General features: G+C 40.3%; 1 protein-coding gene and 1 long non-coding RNA gene across 8 annotated transcripts in view; one reads left to right on the top strand and one right to left on the bottom strand.

Moving 5' to 3' along the window:
• Positions 1-24,714, bottom strand: part of KAT6B (lysine acetyltransferase 6B) — a 199,588-nt gene that overhangs the window by 109,654 nt on the left and 65,220 nt on the right. The window contains exon 1 of one of the 6 annotated variants that reach the window (XM_045040179.1): positions 23,045-23,906. The exons of the other annotated variants lie outside the window; for them this stretch is intronic. Coding sequence (XP_044896114.1) covers positions 23,045-23,050 — 6 coding nt within the window. The 5' untranslated portion in view covers positions 23,051-23,906. Of the gene's footprint in view, positions 1-23,044; positions 23,907-24,714 lie in introns of those variants that run through there. 6 annotated transcript variants of the gene reach the window in all.
• LOC111557085 overlaps positions 22,690-24,714 on the top strand; it is a 29,516-nt gene continuing 27,491 nt past the window's right edge. For both annotated transcript variants that reach the window (XR_002736838.2, XR_006587021.1), the window contains exons 1-2: positions 22,690-22,936; positions 23,034-23,108. This is a non-coding gene — a long non-coding RNA (uncharacterized LOC111557085). The remainder of the gene's footprint in view (positions 22,937-23,033; positions 23,109-24,714) is intronic.

Here is a 24,714-nt window from a genome sequence, read left to right as displayed (position 1 = left end):
AGCCACGTATACATAAGAGCATGAATCTCAGAGGAATCCAAATAGTGTTTACCAAATATTCTCACACATACCACATTTTGCTAGGCTACTCACAGAAATCAAAGAAAAATATTACTTTGAAGATTTCAGAAGAAAGATCTTTTACAAAATAAAGTACCCAATCTCAAAATATATTTAAAAATATGTTCTTTCAAGAATGAAGAAAAATACACAAAATCCTCTCTCAAGAGTCAAAGGAAAGGATCTTGAAAATGGCAAGGAGTAGGCTAGACAAGATAAACAACTCAAGCCCAAGATGGGAGAAGAAATGGTAAGAGAGGACATGGCTTCTGTGCATGTATGTGTGTGTATGTATGTATGTATGTATGTATGTATGTATGTATGTATATATAAACATATATATGTATATATACACATTTATACTCCTTGCCTTCGTCCATAAAAGATGAGTGATGCTATCTGCTCTATAGAAGTTCAAGTTTCCAGGCCTAGACAAACTTCCTCTTATATACAAGGAGGTTGCAGACTTGTAGTCCAGTAAGTCTAAAAAGTCGAGGGGAGTGGCTGAGATGCCAGAAATCTGAACGTGAGCAAATGGCACATGTATGCCTGCACGCACACGTGCACACATAGGACAAAAATTCAGAAAATGACAGGAAAACACTGCACTTACTCTCTGCAAAAACTTTAAATGAATGAATGAATGAGTGAATGAATGAAGCCAACATGAGAGTCACTAAGCACTAAACTGCAACTTTGATTAAGGTTGTTGGAACTTAGTGACAGAAAATGCCACCCACAAAACCAAGTAATACATTCTTTTCATGCTATAATTATGGAGAAATGAGCAAAATGGTTTAAAGAAAAAATGAGCTTAAAGACAGGCGAATTCACAAATTTATTGGAAAACCAAAGACTGATTAATAGAACAAGGGCAATGGAAGGTCTTTCCTATGTCCCATCCTACTCAGTAGGTCCACAACTTCAATAAAGCAGTAGAGTAAACCAGTGAGAACATTAGGGGAAAGAGACAGCTGAATACAAAAGTATATTAACTTCCTCCCTGAAAATGGTTTGGGATCTAAGTTGTTGGGGGTGCGGCTTGGAAGCTAGGCACTCTGCTCATCACATAAATACTACAACTGCTCCACAAAAGTTCATCTGAAAAGAGAAAAGGTAAAGAACTAATATCTAGCCAATAAAGAACTGGACAAGAAACCATCCTTCTACACAATCAAGAGGATAAATTCTGCAATTGATTTTAGGGAACAGGCCCGGCCCCATTTACACTTCAGTAAGGCTGAGATAACCATGTTTTACCATTACTTTTCGGGTTTTTCATGTCCTCATTATTTACTTCCCACCACCCTTAACCTCATCTTATTTTTTATATTTGTGGATATTATGATTAAGAAACCTGGGTTCAGGGACACCTGGGTGGCTCAGTCAGTTAAGTGTCCAACTCTTTTTTTTTTTTTTTAAAGTTTATTTATTTATTTTGAGAGAGAAAGCGAGAGACAGCGAGCAGGGAAGAGACAGAAAGAGAGGGAGCACCAGTGGGGGAGGGGCAAAAGGGAGAGACAGAATCCCAAGCAGGCATCAAGCTGCCAGCGAAGAGCCTAATGTGGGGCTTGAACTCACGACCCTGAGATCATGACCTGAGCTGAGATCAAGAGACACTGAGACACTTAACTGACTGAGCCACCCAGGCGCCCCAAGTGTCTGACTCTTGATCTCAGCTCAGGTCTTGATCTCAGGGTGGTGAGTTCAAGCTCTGTGTTGGGCTCCATGCTGAGTGTGGAGCCTAATAAGAAAGAAAGAAAAGAAAGAAAAGAAAGAAAAGAAAGAAAAGAAAGAAAAGAAAGAAAGAAAGAAAGAAAGAAAGAAAGAAAGAAAGAAAGAAAGAAAGAAAAAGAAACCTTGGTTCAGAGTCTAAAATTCTGAGAATCTGGGGAACAATTCACAGTTCCTCTAGTTCATCTGGGGAAGAGGAGCCAAGGTGGAATCTGAGCTGCAATGGGCCAAATCCTTGGGGCCTACAGGGGTAAGGATAAACACAAAATAATAAAAAATATATATAGAAAGTAAAAAGGAACCAAGAACTTACATTAAAGACTTAAAGGATAGAACAGTATTTAACTAGAAGAATATAAAACTGGAAAAGCAGAAAATCAAGAAGAATATATTAGGTTGACCCATATAAAGTTGCCATTTTTATAGGTCAAAAACAGTCCAACATTACCAATTTCACAAGATTCAAATGAATAACTTAATATTTTAACATATTTCACACTGTGAAAGGCTTATCTGATACAACTGCACTGGAGAGCACCAAGGGAAGAGAAGTTTTAGGCTCCATATGAAGATTGTACCTGACAAACAGGGCAGCCAAACTGGAAACTGGAGGTGTGCAAACAGAACAGGATAACCCTTCTCAAGAGACTTCTGCAGTGAGTGATCTCTAAGATCCCTTCTGAATTATTCTGAAGGTTCTCGCCTACTTAGTCTAAGCAAATTCTGGTGGGTTTGGCTGTCTGTAGTGAGAGTGGAGAGGAGAGGTAGATGTGAGAAGAATGTGTCCTGAAAAGAGAATGGGACAAGAGAAATTGAGGAAGGCAAGTAAAGGAGTGACCATTTCCACCAGCTTTAGCCCACCCTCTGCAGTACCTAAAGACCACCCAGTCTTGAATGTCATGAGAAAATTCAACCAGCATCTGTAGGCAGGAAGAATGAGCCCTGTAAGTACAGTAAGGATTTAGCACCACTAAAGTGCAGTAAAGGGGTCTGGAATGAGAGGTTTCCCTGAGCTAAAGGGATTTAAAATTGCAGAACTTTGGGGGCGCCTGGGTGGTTCATTTGACTGTGTCCAACTTTTGATTTCGGCTTAGGTCATGAAATCTCATGGTTCATGAGTTCAAGCCCTGCATTTGGCTCCATGCTGACAGTGGGGAACCTGCTTGAGATTCTCCCCGTCTCTCTGCTCTTCCTGCATGCGCGCGCGCGCGCTCTCTCTCTCTCTCTCTCTCTCTCTCAAAAATAAATAAACTTAAAAAAAAATTGCAGAACTGAGACCGGGCAGGTTTGTGTAGCTGGGTGTGGATGGGTAGTTTGGGACAGGTGGAGTGGAGAGCAAGTGTTCCAGGGGCTGAAGCTCCAGAAGTGGCAGAGCAGAGAGACAATAAATTTAGCTGAACAGAGAGTCTGGGGTAATGAGTCAGGGAAAGTGGGCTGAGGCCAAGACTGGAAATCATCTTGATTGCCAAGCACAGGCTTACACTATAAGTTTGTTCACTAAAGTCTTTTAAGCATGGTTTGTAGACAAAAATGGAAGACCAAAAGATACATTTCATGTATTCGTGTACCTGTCTGAAATATAAATATCACAAAATTTAGGATTCAGACAGAGAAAAAGCAAAAATATGTTTTGATTAATCAGTTATTTGATTTTTCTATTTTTCAGGTCAGATTTGCTGAATTTTAACCTTAATCGTTTACAAACTATACTAAAAATGCCTCATTATTTTTATTCCATCAATTTTTGTACATACTTCTATTAGACCATGTTTACCAAGCATTTCCTCTCTAATGAAAACATAATGAAAAGATATTAATGAAAACATTTGAGCTGAGTTCAAATGCGAGAAGAGCAGTAACAGCATACATTTTGGACACTTACATGCAAGGCAGTGAATGGCATTTCAAGAGGTAGACAGAAGGAGTAGTCTACCCATGGTGCAGGGAATAAGGGGGTACCTTGTCTGTAGAGAATTTAAAAACAGTAATAAACTGACTAAAAGTCAGTCTGCTTTTTATTGTCACTTTGCACTGGCAATGCTAAACAATTCTAACTTCTCCCTGCTGGGGCTGATGGCTCCCACATAGCCACCTCTCCTTGGTCCACCATTAGTACCAGCACTCAGCATCCAGTAAAAGTGTCTTACAGCAGGTCTCTTTTAACCTTCATTTCACAGATAGGGAAAGAGAGGCTCAGGAGACTGGGGTAAATGGGAGAATGAGGATTTACTCTGTGCAGCCCGATTTCCAGGTCTGCAGGTTTAACCTACAAGCTACTACCACTCAGGAAAAATGAGCAAAAGACAGCAGATACCCCAAGTTCTACTCAACTTGAGAGTCAACAGCTGAGTTTGAATGTCATCTTCCATTAGCCTTCCTCCTACCTTTTCTATCAATCAACAACTGACTGCCTATAGCTCACAGAACACTTTTTACTTATTAATTCATTGCCCATTTCTTGACAGTTTCCCTAGAGAGTGAGGCAGGTTTAATTCTGCCATATTCCTGGCCACTGTGGCCTGAGGCAATGATCTCTCACAACAGATGGGCAAAAATCTACCTCATGAAAACATTCTAGACTCCTTAGCATTCATTTTAATGAGCAAAGACATCTATGTTTATGTACTGTCAAAATCCCCATAATAGAAAATTTTTTTCTTAATTGCTTCAATTTTAGACTATGCCTTTTACTGGAAGTCATCACATTGAGAGAATGCAGGAAATAAATAAGTAAAAATGTATTTGCATTTCTTCAATGGTTAAAAATTTAACTGTGCAAGCAACTCATTTCTTCTCAATTTCTCTATCTAGTAAGTAGAAAGTTAAGTTATAATCCTCAAAAGTTCAGTGAGGGTAGAATCTGTTTAATAATCTAAAATCCTTAGACCATAAAATTACAAAGAGAGGCCACTGCTGTCAAGACCTTGGAAATTACAGTAGACATTATGCGTCATCCCATCCCTCAATTAGTAAGGGAGAAAGAGAAGAGAAATAAAATTGCCTTCACAAATATAAACTTTAAGATCAACACATTCTGAAGAAGAGTAGAACTATGTAGTAACTTCGGGGACACGAAATAGTTTCCAAGCCTGGACCGCTAAGCGCTGGATATATTAACGCAGCTATAGAAAGAAAGTGTCAGACAGCAAGGTGGTCAGTCAGCAGTGGATGCAGAGACTAATGGAGTGGTAGGCAGGATTCTAAGATGGCCTTCTAGAATATACAACTTCCCGTGAGTGTGAGCAGGACCAGGAGTATGATGGATTTCACTCCCATGATTAGGTTATGTTATATGACCAAGGCGGAAGGGGGGGGGGGCAGGCGGGGTGCTGATGTAATTAAGATCCCACATCCACTTATTTTGAGCCCATCAGGAGGGAGATCATCCAGGATGGGCTTGCCTTAATTCAACTGAGGTTTTTTAGAGGACCACAGAATAGAAAGATGGGAAGCATATAAGAGATTGTCAAAATGACCTTGAAGAAACAAAAAGCTATGCAGTAGAGTGGGCCATGTAGCAAGACACCCTCTAGGAGCACAGGGCCTCAGTCCTACAACCACAAGGAACTGATCTCTGCCCACAGTCAGTGAGCTTGGAAAAAGACCCTAACCCTCAGATGAGATCACAGCCCTGAGCTGACATTTTGATCTCAGCTTGGTGAGACCCAGAGCAGAGGACCCAACTAATCCATGCCTGGACTCCTGACCTATGAGGAGTCAGATGTTAAATGTGTTGGTTTTAGCTGCCAACTGTGGTGACTTGTTAACACAGCAACTGAAAACTAATACAGCAAGTCTCCAGATAAGTTGGCAGTGACCATCTAAAAATTGTCCAGGACAGAGGGAAGGCATCCCTGTCGTGAGACAGAAAAACTCCAATCATCTAACTGTTCTGGTTAAATGCCATGCTCACTAATAGAAGCTTGGCTTCCTACACAGGTCTCCCCTTAGGGAGATAATATATTGACCATACAAACTGACTATCTTGGTCCTTGGGACAATTACTCCTCAGGCAAACAAATAAATTTACTGGTCCCCTAACTTCATATATCTATTTCTTTGGCTAGGCTAATGCAAGTCTGTCCCTACAAGAAAGCTCTACCCTTGATATCCTGAGAAAGTCAGGAATAATCTCACAAAGCTTAGAATCAGCCAGACCCAGAAATATATTCGTTTTCTATTGGCACAGTGGCTTAAAACAAGTCCAGGCAGCCTTGACTAGGTTCTCTGCTTAAGGTCTCAAAGGGCCAAAATAAAGGTTCTGGCTAGGATGGGCTCTTATCTGGAGCCTCTTGGGAAGAATCCACTTCCAAGATAATTTAGGTTTTTGACAGAATTCAGTTCCCAGTGGTTATAGAACTGAGGTCCCTGTTTCTTTCCTGGTTGTCAGCTCGGGGAGTCACATTCAGCTTCTAGAAGCTAACCACATTCTTTGGTACATGTCCCCGCCATGTTCAAAGCCAGCAACAATACACTTAATTGAATCCTACTCATGCTTCTAACCTCTTTCTTCCCGGTAACCAGAACAAACTGTTTTTCAATGGGCTTTGTGTGATTAGTTTAGCCAACCTGGATGCTTTTGCCATGTGAAGTAATGTAATCATGGGAGTGCTACCTCAACACATTCACAGGTTCCACTCAAACTCAAAGGGTTACACAAAAGGCAAGGGTCATTAAAGAGGTCATTCTTAGAATTCTGCCTGCCACACCAGACAATGGAAAATCTTTTTAGAGACAGAGACAGAGACAGAGACAGAGAGAGAGAGAGAGAGAGAGAGATTGGGAGATGTGGAGAGGTGCTGAGGGAGAAAGGGGGAGAAGAGGGTGGGAATCTTAAGCAGGCTCCCCACTCAGTGTGTAACCCAATGCAGGGCTCAATCCCACGACCCTAGGATCATGACCTGAGCCGAAATCAAGAGTCAGATGCTCAACCAACAGAGCCACCCAGGGACCCCAGACCACGGCAAATCTAGTAAGATAATGAAGGTTAGCCCTGGGAGCATTCCTGAAAGAGAAGAACCAGTCAGCTCCCTACAGAAGATATCTCATATACTACATGGACTGTCAAAAACTGAATTCATCTTAAAGCAGTTAGGGTATTTCCTTTATCAACATACTTTGAGCACACACAGAAATTACATTTAAAAAGAATTAAGCAAAAAGCATAGACCAAACACTGAACAACCACTTACTGTGAGGCGCTACGTTAAGCATGGAAATACATACAAAATGAAAATATACACAAGTTAAGCCCTCTCAAAGGGACTGATAAGTAATGCAACTTGAAGAGAAGATAATATAAAATGACTAACGATGCCACACTTAATATAGTCAGAAGTACAAGAATTAATATTCACACCAAACTACAGGGCTTTTAACACAATGCTCATAGCCAGAAGTATTCCTACAAATGTCACTGGTGACTAATATATATGTAGACCTTTAAAATATTACCAATATGAAAAAATTACCAATATGATCTTAATTTGGGGAGTATTTAATGCATACACAAATTTTCATGTGTAAACAAGAAAAAATATAAGAGGAAATATACCAAAGTTGTTAGCTAGCTCAATAGTGGGATTATAGCAGGTTTTAATAAAATTACATTTTTATTAATTTTTTAAATGTTCTCATTTTTTTCAATAAGCATGTAGCACTTTTATAACCAGGGGGAAAAAAATACATATAGACATATAGTATACACACACACACACACACACACACACACACACACACTTATATTGGGGAAGTCATGGCATTTAGTCCAACCAACGTTTCCTTTAAGCCAAAACCTGTCCTGTGCATAGCCACAGCCCCTGATCTAGAAAACACAGGCAGTTTTTATATAACACAACACATTAGTAGAGACCCCATTATCTGAAATCTGAACAAGAAAAACTTGTTAATAGCAGAAACTAGAGCTGAAAGGATATAAGAGAGATGAAACTAATAAGGGCCACAACAAACTGACAGCATGGGGAACAGAAATGATGAATAAACAGATGCTACGAGGTAGAAGAAAAGCTGCAGAGTGAAGGAGGAAGCAACACAGGAGAGCAGGGAACAGAGCAAGCCCTGTGCAAGGGAAGGCAAAGACAGAAGGCAGATGGGACTAGAGGAGAATGGATGGGTGGATGGCAGGCAGATGGGCAGACAGAGGGATGGATGGACAGGTGGACCTTTGGCCAGAGTTAGCATCTTAAGGCTCTTCCTTTGATTTCTGAGAATTTTCCAGCCCCCACTTTCTAATAAACGATTTTTTCATTCCTTTTGACCAAAATGAGTCCAAGTAAAATGACATTAAAAATATTATTTCTATAAGGCTAAAAATTAAAATGAAAGACAAGTTTTTAAAGGTGTTCTAAAAGACAATTTCTTAATTTTGCTTTTATTCTCTTTCTTCCTTCTTTTTTTTTTTTTTACTTCTTGTCTAGTTCCTCCCAAAAGCTGGTGGGAACATGGGAATCTCTGAATCTCCCCACCCCCAGCACTCACAAACAGAGCAATCCCAGCCAGAAAAGGATTTGCCTATTAGCCACGCTATCTCCACCAAGACAGCAGCCTTATTAAATTACAACTGTTTGAACAAGGTCAAGCACTCAGAGTTTAATTCAAAGTGTTTCCAGGTATAATGCTGTCAGGTCAACTTAAACAAGCCAACAGAGGCTTGGAGCCTGATTAAATATTAAAACAGAATCTTTCACATCTGTTTTTACCCAAGGATGAAATTACTGTACATCACTTCAACCAGCTCATTAATACACTATACACACATCTTGCCTCAAAGGTTACAGGAATATCAATGCTTCGGAGGCCTGCAGAGAAACCTGCCCACACAGCCAGAAGTGAGGTCACCGCACACTTTACAGGACGTCAATATTTCTTTACAAAATGTGAGAGATAATCAGTTAGACACAGACACATTTTAAATTAAAGGATGAAAACCTCCACGAAGTTAAGCCAGTTGCTTTTGATCTGAACCTTTTAATCATTCATTCAGTGGGCTTTGATAGGTAACTTGATAGCACACGTTGAGCAAAAATTTTGATTCAACAGTAATTATTTTATAAAATGGAGGGTTGCCACATCCAAATAGATGACCATGGTGACTACATTTTTTAACTTACAAAAGCATGAATATAAAAGGCACATATAAATAAAGCACAAACATTTGGGGCACTAAGAGTATAAACTTTCATGGTGCATTAGTTAAAATAGTAGTTGAAGACTTGCTACTTTAAAAACTCCTATAACAGGGAATGACACCAGACAAACAGTCTAGAATTACTTAAGAGTATTTTCGGTGTCTCCCATACCTGACAGGTGACAGGTATGTGTCCCCTATAACTGAACCCAGTGAACAATTTAAAAACTGCATATGCCATAGACTGTAACTGCTATAATTTGTGGCTGCTATGCACATTTCCTATCTTCCCTTCTATTGATACACAACCGTCTTTCTTCTGGGGAGCGCCACTTCCATTACTGGTCCTGGAGAGGTGTCACTCACGGTGCCCTCTCCCCCCCCCCCCCACTCCCTTGGATAGACACACCCTCAAACCATAGTCCCCAGGCTTCTGGGGACGTGGCTGGTCTAATGGTTGGGCACATGCCTCAGGCAGGGTGTTTCTATATGCATGCCAGGATGGAAAAGTCTTTGGGGGCTGGAATTGCTCACCTGGCAGGACATATGGGCAGCCATTTTCCCATCCCAAGAAGAGAGCCAAAATGCAAAATGTGTGTAGGGAGGGAGCAGACGTTAAGATGCAGAGAAACAGCCCTGACCACATCCTCTGGACAACAGGAGCCAATTGAGCCTAGTCCACCTCCACTTTCTGTTTTGAATATTAGATGTCTCTAGGTAACTATTAACATTGCTATTCTGACCCAAGGCACAGTTAAATCACATGCTTTCTGTACAAAATCCTACTGATCTCTCTCTTAAGTCCTATAGAACTTCAGCTTCTACATTACCCAGAGATTTTTATTTTGCACTGCTTTCTTACTGTTTCATATGTGTAATTGATTTAAAGTTTTAAATTTCTTATTGCTGTATATTAAAAAGAATATAAAGGCGGTGCCTTAGGTGGCTCAGTCAGTTAAGCATCCAGCTTTTGCTCAGGTCATGATCTCGCGATTTGTGGGTTCGAGCTCCTTGTCAGGCTCTGTGCTGACAGTTCCAAGCCTGGAGCCTGCTTCAGATTCTATGTCTCCCTCTCTCTCTGCCCTTCCCCCACTTGTACTCTGTCTCTCTCTCTCAAAAATAAATAAACATCAAAAAAAAAAAAATAAGAAAATAAGAAGCACGAAGGCTTCCTAAACCTAAGGTATTTTAAATAATGTAGTTAGTTCAATATAGACTAGAACAAGGATTATACATTCCAGCTATGTAAGAACTGACCAAAAATAAAGAAGCTGGTATTAATGTGTTACTTGTGGACACTGTTTCACTACAATATTGCCAAACATCATGTGTTCAGGTTTCTTTACAAGAAAACAGACGATCACTCTTCAGGAGTAGAGATCAACTTCATCCCCAAAGAAGTGGTTATAGTGTACAGATTCCTAGCATTAAAAACCTCTACAATCCAACTTGAAGCTAAGGAAAAATTATTCAAGAGCCATGTGTTGGATTGTGGAATTTTTAAAATCCACTTAGAATGGTGATATATTGTCTAATTTAAGGAATAATTTGGGAGATGAAAAATCAAAGGTTCATTTTTCTCCCCGAAGGTATAATTACATTGGAAAATGAAGGTGACTATTAGTAGAGAATTGCTTCTTTTTTTCTGCCACAGCATATTAAATAGCATTTCAATGGAAAGACCACGGGATATGAAGCCAGGAGACCCAAGCAGGAGTTCTTGCTCTGCCACTGACTGACCATGTGAAGATAAAACAGACAATACACAAAATTTCTCTTGACCCTGTTTTCTTAGCTTCACAAGAGTAATACCCACCTTACCCACTATGTAAGTGGGCAGAAGGCTCATTGAGATGAAATCCACTGACATTTCAACATCTAAAAGCAACACACAGGGATGCCTGGGTGGCTCAGTCGGTTAAGCATCCCACACTTGATTTCTGCTCAGGTCGTGATCTCACATTTCACGTGAGATCAAGCCCCACGTCAGACTCTGTGCTGACAGCACAGAGCCTGCTTGGGATTCTCTCTCCCTCTTTCTCTGTCCCTCCCCCACTTGTACACGTGCTCTTGCTCTCTCTCTCTCAAAATAAATAAAACATTGTTTCAAAAATAAAAACAATATACAAATAGAAGTAGAAAAATCTAGAATCTAGAAAAAATAAAGTAGTTAATATCATGTGCTATGATCCTAATCCTCTTCCAATTTTATGAGAAAACGAAGCTCAAAGAGATTAATCCCAACTTGTACAAAGTCACAGGGCCGGTACAAGAGACAGGTCCTCTTATGGCCTACAGAGTTCCCCATCAAAGCCCTGCCTCCAGTGACTACAAAACAAGGAAGATACACACCTCAACTCATGAGGCTCCAAATTCTAGGTCACTCTGCCTGGTTTACAAATACATTTCACATGTACTGAAAAAAGTTGTATAGTAGGTATTATTATTGTCTGTTTTTATTAAACATACAGTTTATTATTGACAAAGAAAATGTCCAGCAAATATATATAAGGGCCTATTGTGTTTTGTAGAATAAAAAAATTTTAAATGTCTATGCTAGGCTTGGTATGGTTAAAAAGCTAATTTAACACAGCAAAAATATCTGCAACTGAATTCTAGCTAACTTCCTATGAAATTTTCAAGTACTAAGAAACAGAATAGTTCATAAATTTTCAATTTTTGGAGTCAAAAAAGCAACATAGATTCCTACTTTTAGGTTCATAGTGTTCATTTACTGAAAGTGAACTGTGATGAATACATTTAAATTTTTAATAAGATGTATTTTTTATAGAAAAGCTGACATTTCCTGACTAGTGATTTAAATCATGACGCAAGTTGAAATCATTTAAAAATCAAGTCCATCTCAGATGAAGCTTACTGCTACCACATAAAATAGATGCTCAGTACATCTTTTATATTCTGCAGGATGCAAGCAGCATGCCTTGTTATGAGGTAACAGAAAAAAAGAAAGTCTCCAGGTAGTTGTGCCTTACTGGACGTCCCCTGCCCACAAGGCTTAAAGGAAGTTAAAGGAACTAATCAACCTAATGGACCAACGGGAAGCTACACATGCCCGCGGGCTGCCACAGCGGGGAGAGGAGCTGCAAAACAATGGCTACTAGACATGGGCCACCACTCTATGTGCACTGCTCTAGGTATACAATCAGATTATTTCTGGGACAGACATTTCATGTCATGCTAAGGTGAGGAGGAGGGGAGCAGGAAGGGCTCCCTGGGATGTGTGCCTGAGTGTGTTGTCTGTGCCTGGGCTTGTTTCAAGGGTGGAGAAGGATGCAGTGAGACCAGGTTAGGCCATGGTATCGTAACAAAAGCATTCAAATACTTAGGAAAAGGCTTTTTGAAATCTTAAACCATTAAACACCAAGTTAATAAAATACAAAGTAATTTGTTTAACAGAACTCCAATACAGCAAAATCTTATACCACACACAAATTCATACTTGGAACGATATAATCAAGCAGAGTAAACCATACTAAATGTAAAGTCAATAAATTCTTTTTTGATTGTTCAGCCCCACCACAACCACCAGAGAAGACTATGAGGAATTTAACAGAAGGAAATTAATCATCATAATACTTTAGTTCAATACTGAGCTACAGTGAAATAATTTGGGCATTAGTACAGTTTATTTGAAATAAGATTTAAAGCAGCACATTTAAATGAAGCAGAATTCATTAAGCAACCTCTCAAAAGGATCATTTCCTCTAATTATTGCTTTTATAACAGAAGACAAAAGCAACCCAGTGTAAGTTCATAAAATCCACAATTAGCTGCCAAAATCTTACCAGATAAAATTAAAAGAGAAAGGATATTTAGAAGCACAATTGGTAAAAGTTCTGTTGTTTCTTTAAAAAAAAGCACTTGCCCTTTCTTTCCACCCATAATCATTAAAAGTAGAGATACATCATGTGCCAGATATTATGGTAGATCCTCAGGAATGAAGGAAAAATAAGAGAACACCAAGCTGGATGCTCCAGAAGCTTATAGTGCTGGGGTAGAAGGGAAGAGGGTTATAAAGATCCTCATATTACCTCCAGACAAGTGTTCTAACACAAGCGACATCTAAGAAGTTATGGAGAGAAGGAAGCTGTGACTGACTGGTTGAGTGGAGAATCTCCACATTTGAGCCATGTTTTGTTTTGTTTTGTTTACATTCATTTATTTTGAGAGAGACAGAGATAGCTCGAGTGGGGGAGGAACAGAGAGAGAGAGAGAGAGAGAGAGAGAGAGAGAGAGAGAGAGAGAGAGACCAAAGCAGGTTCCATGCTGCCGGCTGCAGAGCCCGATGGGGAGCTTGAACCCACAAACTGTGAGATGATGATCTCATCCTGAGCCAAAACCAAGAGTCAGATGCTCAACTGACTGAGCTACCCAGGATGCCTTTGAACTATGTCTTACAGGAGAAGGAGTCTGAAAAACAAGGTAAAACAAGAGGGGAAGGAAGAAACAAGAGGGGAAGGAAGGCATTCCATAGTCCAAGTAAAAGAAACAACAGTAAAGGAAAGGGTACCAAGGATGAAACAGAGTATTTTAGGGAATCTTTGGGCAGAGGAGGAGTGGGGGATAATAAGGAGGCATGAAGATGGGATGCACAAAGCTGGAGAAATTGATGGGAACAGGATTATGGAAGAGTATTTCTTTCAGTCAAACTATGGAATTAGTTCAAGCTTTATGCCTTACTCAACGGAGCTTGCTGGGAAGATACTTAAAACCTGATCAAAATCTGTCCTATTATCTCCTAAACTTTTCAGTATTCCAAAGTATTTAACAATTATACTGTTTTAACTGCAACACACACACACACACACACACACACACACACACACACACGTATGATTAAAAGACAAAATGAAAAGGCAACTTAAGAAATGGAAGAAAATATTTTCAAACCATGTATCTGATAAGAGTTAATATCCAGAATATAAAAAGAACTGCTACAACTCAACAACCAAAAATACGATTTTTAAAATGGGCAAAAGACTTGAAAATGGCCAGCATGTACATGAAAAGTAATTCGACATCACTAATCATAATAATAATGCAAACCAAAACCACAATGAGAGAAGCCCTCACATTCATCAGGATGGCCTCTATCAAAAGAACAGAAAATTACAAGTGTTAGTGAGGATGTGGAGAAGTTCGAACCCTTGCGCGCTATTGGTGGGAATGTAATTTCCTGTGGCCATTATGGAAAACAATATAGAGGCTTCTCAAACAATTAAAAATAGAATCACCATATGATCTAGCAATCCTACTTCTGGGAATATATCCAAAAGAAATGAAAACAGTATCCTAAAGAGGTATTTGCAACATGTTCATTGCAGCATTATTCACAATAGCCAAGAGGTGGAAGCAACCCAAATGTCCATCAACAGATGAATGAGTAAAGAAACTGCCATATATACACACACTGGAATATTACTCAGCCTTAAAAGAAGAAGGAAATCCTGTCATATGCTACAATATGGATAAACTTTGGGGATATTATGCTAACTTAAATAAGCCAGTCACAAAAAAACAAATATTGCATGATTCCACTTATGTGAAATACAGTAAAACCTTGGATTACAGGTAACTTGTTCTGTGACTGTTGCCCAAGATGAGCATACATTTCTAATAAATTTTAACTTGACAAACGAGCAATGAATTGCAATATGAGTAGTATATGACACCAAATGTCACATGATCACAACTGAGCCAAAGGTTCTTCTCTCTCTCACTCGCTCGCTCACTTGCTGTGGACTGTGGGTGATCGTCTCCCATGCACAGATGCTCAGTCTCAGGTGGTGGTGTTTGGCAGAAATCAGTGATTTTTCAGAATGTTGGGAGGTGCCCACAACTGGATTAGTGTATGTTTTGTCACTTCAAAGCACCTATGGACAGTCCTTTGCTTTTCCCTACAAGAGTAAGCTGAGAAATGCTTTGCTTCATTCTAGACCAGGGTGCCTACAGATATAGACCCTTTCCACTGCTGCCTTATTGCGAGTTACATTAAATACAATATTTGACAAGAGTTTAATACTGTACTGTAGTCAACATCCATGTGAGAGTATACAATGGCCCCCATGCAGAAGAAGATTCCATTGAGCCAAGAGATAGCAGTGATTTGGTTAGTGATAGTGAAAGTCGTCCTACAGAATAACCCTCCTCTCTCTTTTCTCCCTCACACCAGCCACGAAGGCTTTCAAAGGTAAGGGTTGGTTAATTTATTTTTTTATCTATTGTATTTTATTATTTTGTATTACATTACAGTATTGTAATCATTTTTATATGAATATTTGTGGGTTGTGGAACGAATCATCTGAGTTTCCATTATTTCTTATGGGGAAATTTGCTTTGATATACAAGTGCTTTGGATTACAAGCATATTTCTGGAATGAATTATGCTCACAAACCAAGGCTTTACTGTATCTATGGTAATCAAACCCATAAAAGTAGAATAGTTAGGGGCGCCTGGCTGGCTCAGTTGGCAGAGCATAATCTTAATCTCAGGATTATAAATTCAAGCCCCACATTCGGTGTCTTTACACTTAAATCCCTTTACTTAAATAAAATATTAAAAATATTTAGAGGTGCCCAGGTGGCTCAGTTGATTAAGCATCTGACTTCAGCTCAAGTCATGATCTCACAGCTCATGAGTTCCAGCCCCCACTGTCAGTGCAGAGCCTGCTTGGGACTCTCTCTTTCTTGGCCTCTCTCTCTCTCTCTCTCTCTCTCTCTCTCTCTCTCTCTCTCTGCCCCTCCCCCACTTGTGCTCTCTCCCAAAATAAAAAAATAAACTAAAAAAAATTTTTTTTTAAAGTAGAATGGTAGTTAAGGGTGTGGAGGAGGGTTGGGGGAGAAGGGATTAGTGTTTAATGGGTAATGAGTTTCAGTTTTACAAGATAAAAAAGTTGTAGAGAACTGTTACACAATAATACACACATAACACTACTATCCTATACTTTTTTTAACATACTGTACTATATGTTTTACACTTTAAAAATGGTTAGAATGGTAAATTTTATGTTATCTTTTTCACAATAAAACAAACAAACCAATAACAAAAACAAAAAATTACAATTAAAGGTTGCAAAGTTCCAGGCTAATTCATAAAGAGTTCCTAATGTCAATATGGGAAAACAACACGTATTAGCTGTACAGTGAGTTATCAAATTTACAGTGTTCTGTTTAGAGTGAAGTTTCAACTTTTTCTGATGACACAGTAATTACTGGTAAGCTGAATGCCTGAAATCTGCAGGGCACAAAATAAATGAAACTGCACAGAATTATAAAATACAGCTCTAGTCTACTGGTGCTGAGACTGTTGATTGTTCCATCATGGATGGAGTTTTCAGGGTTCAGTAACCTAGAACTACTGAGGGTTAGCTAGAGTTTAAAAAAGAAATCATGACCTTAAATGAATATAGCCAAACTTTCAGGTCCAATCTAGTCTAAATCAAAACCAATCTCATCCAATGTGAAGCTTTTCCCCTGATACCAGTGAAAGGACAGGGCAGGGGTCAGAGAGTGACAGGAGGCAAGTGTGAAGAAAAGGAAACAGAGAAGTCTATCCAATCGTCTGTGGTCCCCTGGCCTGTAAAACAGCTGCCAGTTGCAGGAGTTCAAATGCAGGCAATGGGGGCCCTTGGCTCATCTCTCACTACCTCCTCTCAGCTCCTGCCCCTGTAGTTCACCCACAGCTTCTTTCTGCTGGGGTCCTACACAGCTGGCCCGGCAGGCTGTCTTTGTACCAGGGAAAGTCTTTCAAGATGATTCACAGCTGCCCTCCAGGCAGACCTCCTGGCCAGCAGGAAATGTCAAGCATTTGCTGTCCCCTCTCCACACACTAACCTCCCACCCCCCAGGGTAGCTCCAGCCACAACGTTGCTTTCAGTATCTGTGCTCACAAACATCTCCAAACTCCAGGAGAGACACACTACAGTCTCAACAACTCTTCCATAGGATTCCATTTTAATCCCATACATACCAGCTCAGGCCTCTCTCAAATGACTGGGAGGAGGATAGGGAGAGGGGACTCTCACTTCCCCCAGGGAAGAACACTCTCTACTCCTAGGAGTTCCTTGCATGGAATCCATTTCTAGTCTCCCTGACACAGCCTGGGTTATAGGGTGGAGGGCATAATAGTTGTTAAACCCATTTGGCCACCGCTTGACAAACCCTGCAATGGATGATTCTAGAGTCTCTCTTCAGACAATGTGTGTACTTAACACCTACTGGCAACAGCTTTGGGACCTGGATCAAAATTTTAGACAACAGGAAAACTCCCATTTAACCTGCTGTAATATATCTGTATAATAATAGGAGAGAAAAACCATAAGGACTCCATCAAACTGAGGTACTTTGTTATCAGGTGCCCAAGGTACCTCCATGAGGCCTAAAATTCCTCAGAGGACAATGTGAAATTCAACTCTATTAAAGTCAAATAACAGCACAAACAAGCACAGAAGAAGATATCAACACTAAACACAAACCGTTGATTGGCAGGCTGTGTCACCATGCAAAAGCTTGGACTGTCTGCCACCCAATGCTGAAAAGTTCTGATTATGTGCACAAAGGTGGTTAGAGGTATCAGTGCAAAATATACAAAAGTAAAGGCTAGGCCCATGTTCAAGTAAGACTATGCAGGAAGGAAATCTTGGTAATTTTACTAATAACTCTGCCACTAACTGTCTCTGCATTTTAGAACTTTCTCTCCCGATTCAAACTCCAGGGTAAGAGCAGTCAGAGCGCTGGGCCTAAGTAGTGAACCCACGCCATCCATAACTCCTAGGAGGCGAGAACAGGAAACCCTCATTTTAATGAGGTAGTGCGGGATAAGCTGAGGGCGAAGTACAGGGTAACAGCACCTCCCCCCACCCAGGTGGGATATGTGTGATATTCCTCGGACACTCCTGGCTGGCTGCCCAAGAGTAGGGGAAAGGGAAGAAAGCAGATGGTTGACTGATAGAAATCACAGTCATGCAAGACAGGAGTCTCCTTCAGTATACTGATAACTTAGTAAACATAACTTAGTAAACGGCAAGAAAAAGGCAATCTTATCCATAGCCTAATCTCCAGAAACCTATAGACTCTGTTTCCTGGAGCCCTAATATCACCCTCATCAAGATGTAAGGGGGTTTAAGTGCTTATGTGGGAAACACAGGCAAATGAAAAATTAAATTCCCTTACTGCCTACAGCTCATTGACAAGTCCTTGAAACAGGCAGTGACCTTCCTCTAGGAGCTCAGCTGCCTCAATGATGACACTTTGCTAGGGGCAAAAGGGGATCTTGGCTTAACATTATCCTGACCCCCCAGGATCCTGTGAGTCTCCTTAAACACATAAAAATTCCTTTGCAAGCCTCCTTTATCTTTAACCCCCAATTATATGTTGGTAATTATACTCCAAGCATATGGCCTGGTAATACATCTGAAGGGTCTCATGACTGAGGTTTTACTAAACAGTAATAAATGGTGTTTTTCTAACAACAGCTAGTCCCTCAAGGTCCTGGAAACCTTGCTTCCAAAATTCCTCAGAGACTTATGCTGCCCTTAACCACCACCCCCCCCCCCGCCCCGCCCCCATAACCTTAAGGTATATAAGCAGCCCCTCTTCACAACCCCAGTGCAGGTCTTTCTGCCCGTGGGTCCTGTCCCCATGCTTTAATAAAATCACTTTTGCACCAAAGATGTCTTCAAGAATTCTTTCTTGGCTGTCAGATCCGAACCCTACCATCACCCCAAAGCCCCATCAATTTGACCTACATCGGCTTCCAAGCAGAGGGTAAACCCTACCACGGCCCACCAGTATGCAACCTATAGTGGACATCTTTAAAGAACTCAGAATATAAGTCAAAACAAAACAATACTGGCAATGCTAAACAATGTTATTTCTGGCAGTCCACATTACATGCCAATATCATTTTGTCTAAAAAATAATTTATAAAAGCATATTACCACCACAGTCTGCCATCATCAGTCAGAGTTAACAAAAAATGAAAGCTCCCAGAAGGGCTAAGATCATTAATGCAATCCTGATAACAAAGACGCCAGGAGATTATTTAATTTTTTATGTCATATCATGTTAATTGTCATGTTTAAATTTGTAAATTGTTGCTTGTTTAAAAATCCATTTGTTAAAATAATAAATAATGCATGTTGTAACATATTAGTAAAATTACTATTTTTTAAAGCATCACAGGCACAGATGAGTAAGCATTTCAGTGCAACTGCTCATACCATTCAGGGAAAGACAAGAAGATCTGATTAAGTTACATCATGGCAAAAAAGCGCAAGTTGCTACCACATTTCCCTACTGCAAACTGACCCTCTACATTTCAGATTCCTAAGGTCAGCTCAGCTCAGCAAGGCACCTGGGGAGCCCAAGCCAGAATCCAGAAAGGAGGCTCCCTACCCAAAGCAGCGCTTGAAATAGTAGCATCAGCTAGCATGGAGGTTGAGCTGGCAATGGAAAGGTAGCCAGGTTTAAAAGAAGGCTGTAAGGAATTGCCAGGACAAAAGATTTTCCAGATCATGGTAGAGCAAAGGGAATATGGATCACAGCTTTGCTTAAACAACGTTCACCCATTTTTATCTCTCACTAACTTTACTCTGTACATCTTTCATGATCAATTTCTCCTCTTCATGCAGGAGTCCGTTCATTACTTTCATTAGGCAGGGGTAAATACTAGCATCTCCTTTGAAAGTGAAGTGGTTATTTGCAAATGCAGGCAGGCAGAGAGAAAAACCAAAGTTTGTAGTACGTGCAAGAAACTCCTATGTTCCATATACTTTTAACATAAAATTTAAACCTATATCATAAACCCTTAGAAAATGAACTTGAAGTGACTGAATTAAATAAAAGCTAAACCAGTGATGTTACAAAAATACCTGGTAACCCAAAGATTAAATGTAAAACATGAGCCTACTGAGTCAAGGTCAAACTCCTAAACCTGACATTCTCAGCTCTCTGTGATCTGGTCATAAGCTACCTGTTTAAATCTTACTTCCTACTGCTTCCCTTTTATATACCTGTTCTATATGCCCATTTGTGTGCCTGTACCAAGGAAACTGTACTGCTCACACAGTTGCTCATATTCTCCTTTGTGCCTCCGTTCACAGTGATGAGCCCTCCTTCCTTTCCTTTGCATCCCTCCTTAAAAATCCAAATTCTACTATCCCAAATGACACCTTGGCCAAGAAGTCTTCCTGGATTTTCCAGCGACTGCTCTTTCCTTCCTCTGGCTCCTACAGCTCTGGCTGTTCTCTTATAATAGACTACACTCTGTACCTTTTTAATAGGCATCTTTGTTTATAACATCACTACTAAACTTTCAGTGTGTATCTTCACAACACAGCTCTCACTTACGGGGAGACACCCATACAATACCCTGTTTACATAGAAGGGTCCCAGGGTCCAGCCTTCAGGGCACAACACACCAAACCCCTCACCTATGGCAGGTCATCTTCTACCTGCTTTGTTACACCTCGCAGATATAAAAACCCATTTAACTACTTTGGCTCTTCCCCACTAAGGTTCAGTTCTCTACCAAGACAATCCATTCTCCTTTCAATGTCGTTGGTAACGTTCCTTCGTTTGGCCTATCTTCTGCCTCACCATACAATTTCCTCATCCAAACAGTGGATGGGATACCACCGACTGGGTTTGCCAGAGGGAAGCCCCAATAGGTAGATGGGGAACCCTGCAGTAATTACCCCTGGCTAACCAGGCACCACCTTGTAGATTGAAACCTTCAGCCTCTTCACATAGACAGTGGAGGTTAAGATGGAGCACTGGCCCTGGGCTCTAGAGTCTTGTTCCCCCTTGGACCTCAGCACACAATTCTCTCTCACTGAATCTTAAAGCTACTTAGCTCTTTAATGGAGCTGAACAATCTCTTAGCTGTCTGGGCCTTAAAGTTCTCAGATGAAGCTCAGTATCAAGTATAAGGTCAGAGGTAGAGAGATATGGTTCAGAGAAGGGAATTCATTTTCACTGTTAAGAAATTTTTTTTCAAATAATACATATAATACAGGTGAAGTCAAGTGTCTATTGACATCTCCTCAATCCCATCTCAGTCCTTCCCAAGAGTCCTTTATCAATGCATTTATGTATCGTTGGCCATTATATCTAATCTTATCACTTAGAATATACATTATGCTTCACCAAGAAAGAAAAAAAGTTTAACTATTAAACCATGCCACCACTTGTTAGATATACTGATTTTAGAAATGTTGACATGTGAAAAACCTGCTTTAGAATCCATGAAAAGCATGGATTGAATTGAAATGATTTTATACAGAGATTTCACATGCACAACACATACAGAATCTATAAAATACAATACATATAGAAATATATCTAGTTTTGCAAGTTTTTTTTTACATGAATGTGGTATTTCTATAATTTATTTTTTCTCAGTAAAAATATATCAGGGGGAGTTTCCCACATCAGCTGCCTACCAATCTACATTTTTTTAGGTGTTGCATAATATTCCATATGCTGGCTATACCACCATGTATTTAATTATTCCATATTTTAACTATTACTAACAATGATGGGATGAGAGTGTACACATGTGTATATTGCTAGACACAGAATTACTGAATCAAAGATACCTGGCCTTATTTACATAAATAGTGCCAAGCTGCCCTCCCAAAAAGGTCTGAACAAATACATTCACCATATATAAATGATACCCATTTTCCTCAGTTATCAAAACAGATTATTATCTTTTTAATTTCTGCCAATCTAATGGGAGAAAATAATATCGCATTGTTTTGCAGAAGGCTCCTTATATTCTCTGTATTTATCCTTTGTCTATTACACATGGCCTATTTTCTCCCAGTCTCCCATTTATCTTTTAATTATATTTGCATTTTTGTCTTTAGTGATGCAGACATTCCAAATCTTTAAAAAGTCAAATTTACCCATCTTTCTCATCTGTACTTGGGATTACCTTACTTTTGGAAATATTTTCTTCTAATAGTTAACCCATTCTTTGCAAACTCCACTGATGTTCTGGCCTGACAGTGCTTGGGGTACTCTCACAACTCATACACTGAAAAATTTCTACAATTATCCCCAGCCCACCTCTGAAAGGGGCAGGTGCCAGTCAGTGCACTGCCAGCCTGTGGGCACTATTTCAGGAAGGACTAGCCAGTTCCCTTCCTTACTGTCTGAAGCAGAAGCCTAACCCATTCCAGGCAATGTGTGCCAACCCATTCCAGGCTACATGTGCCAGCCTAGCCAGGCTGACATCATGGCCCAAGGCCAGACACCAAGGACCAAGCACAGAGAGGCAAGCATCCCACTATTCATGGCTGAGATCCTGAGCCAATAGTGTCTGGTCACTCGTGTGAAGACTGTTAACCCATCTCCCCATTTTCTCTCAGTCTCAGATAGAAGAGACTGCCTGCAGAACTACTGTATCCCTGACCTGGCAAAAACAAACCCCAGAGCATTGGGTAACTCTGCTGACTCGATCCTGACAGGCCCAGCCGCCAAGACACAGTCCACGTGACACAAGTCCCCTGTCCCAGGGAGCAGAGGGGAAAAGGAGGGCTCTTCTCCTTCTACATCTGCACCATAAGATCAGATCAATAATTCCTCTGTGTCCAGCTCACCACTGTTTACACAGTCTCCCTTTCTTAATCTATAACCTACTGCTCCAGCCTGTCTGAGCTTCACCCTTCAGGCCCTCACAACTCACCCAACTGCCAGAAAGAGGGCCCAGGACAGTTGGGTTCCGAGTTCCCTGACTCCAAGCAGTGTTCAGTGAGCTCTGGTTAGTGGCTCAGTAGGAAGCACAGGGTTGTAGATGGGTCATAGACTGGTGGGAACATACACTTCTCTGCTATAAGTTCATGATTTATTTAGCTAAAAACAGAGCATGTAAGGTAGCTGTTCAGTAGCAGTAGATGCAACCTGTTTTTCTGTGGCTTTTCCTTCGCCCTTGGGTTTCCAACTAAGAGCACAGCAAAGTGAACTCAGGTAGGGTCTTGCCAGTTGGGAGGGGGGAAAAAACTGGATTCTTACTGCGACTTTTAAAAATCTGGCTTGTCTAACAATCCCTGTATTTCTGTTTAAGGGAATATTTACCTCCATTAGACACTCTTGGTTGTTGAGCCAAACTCAGCATTATCAAGAATTCCTCCTCACCTAGGTAAGGGGGCACATGGGTGGGGAAGGGTCCATGTCCAATGTCCCTTCCTCCAGCATTCCAGAGTCCTGGGAAAGTCCATCTCCCAGAAGTGGGGAAGACCCGAAGGGCCTGCTCAAACACATCTGGAACTCAGCAGGACTTCTTGCACACCTGAAGAAATCCCAATCCTACCTCAACCCTCTCTCAACCAAAATTAATCTTGTATGTCAGAGTTGATACGAAACTCTATATTCCCAGATATAAACAGTTCCTCTTCGTACTGTTATGGACCCAGTCCTCCTGTAAAGCACTGAGGACAAATCCTGATGATAATGCCCCACGAGGCATTCTGTGCTCAAGGACAGAGCTCACCCTTTGGCCTATCAAAGCCTCTCGGAAACTCAAATAGAAAGCTCCTTGAGGGGACCACCTAAGTTCCACTCACCTCTGACCTCCACAGTTAGTATGATTCTTTATACACAGGAAATATTTTCTAAATATTTGTTCAATTAATTATACTGGAATTATTTTTGGAATGAGTATTTACCTTCTTAAAAAAGTTCACTTCTAATATATTTAAGTCTGATAAACTCACATCTTCATTAAAGAAGTCTTTCCCTATGGCTAAGAGCAATACTATCCATTATCAATTTCAAATTTAACCTGCCTCAACTTCCCAACCAAAAATAAGGAAACTTGAAAGCCCAGGATGCCATTATACTAAATGGACATTTTCTACATGCTCTAGATCTGTGCTATCTAATATGGCAACCACTAACCATGTGTGACTAAATTCTAATTTTATTTTTTAGTGTTTATTTATTTTGAGAGAGAGAGAGAGAGATAGCAGGAAAAGGGGCAGAGAGAGACTCTGAAGCAGGCTCTGCCCTGTCAGCACAGAGCCCAACATAGGGCTCGATCTCACAACTGTGAGATCATGACCTGAGTGGAAATCAAGAGCCAGAAACTTAACTGACTGAGCCACCCAGGCACCCCTTAAATTCTAATTTTAAAGAAAATTTGAAATTTAATTCCTCAGTCTCATTAGCCACATTTTAAGTGCCCAACAGCCACATGTGGCTATCTTGTTGAACAGTGTAGACATTGAAGATTTCCGTCATTCTTTTGATCAGCTCTGCTCTAGATGCATCATAAATCTTGGAAACCTAAAGAACTCTTAGCTTGAAGCCAGTATCAGATCATCAAAGTGCCATAATTAAATTTAAAAATACACTGCTCCTTTAATTAAAACAACAGAAGGAAACACTCTCACTGATGAGTAGAGCTTTTATAATAATAGGTTTGTCTCATCACAATGAAAAATTTAAACGCAGCAAAATTCTCATCTATCTCTGTTGCCAAAATTAATATGCTATATAGAGGGTAACGCATACTTGGAGTCACATGAATCCTTTCTTTGGACAGATAACATTTCTAGTTAATGGTCATTTAGGGGGCTAATTTGTATATAACCCTTAATGTCCTAGGTTGAGTAGAGGGTGCAAACATCTAGGAAGTTTTCAACCCAGGGATTTCAAAATGTATGCATACAAACCCAAAACATCCAAGTCCTCTAAGAACTCAAAATCTGAAGCTAGGAGCAAGGTTGCCATGGGTATGTTAAGAA

The sequence above is a fragment of the Felis catus genome, chromosome D2 (assembly GCF_018350175.1).
Source record: "Felis catus isolate Fca126 chromosome D2, F.catus_Fca126_mat1.0, whole genome shotgun sequence".
NCBI classification, from domain to species: domain Eukaryota; kingdom Metazoa; phylum Chordata; class Mammalia; order Carnivora; family Felidae; genus Felis; species Felis catus.
Note: the sequence above shows the minus strand (reverse complement) of the source record. Positions and strands in the feature narration are given on the sequence as shown.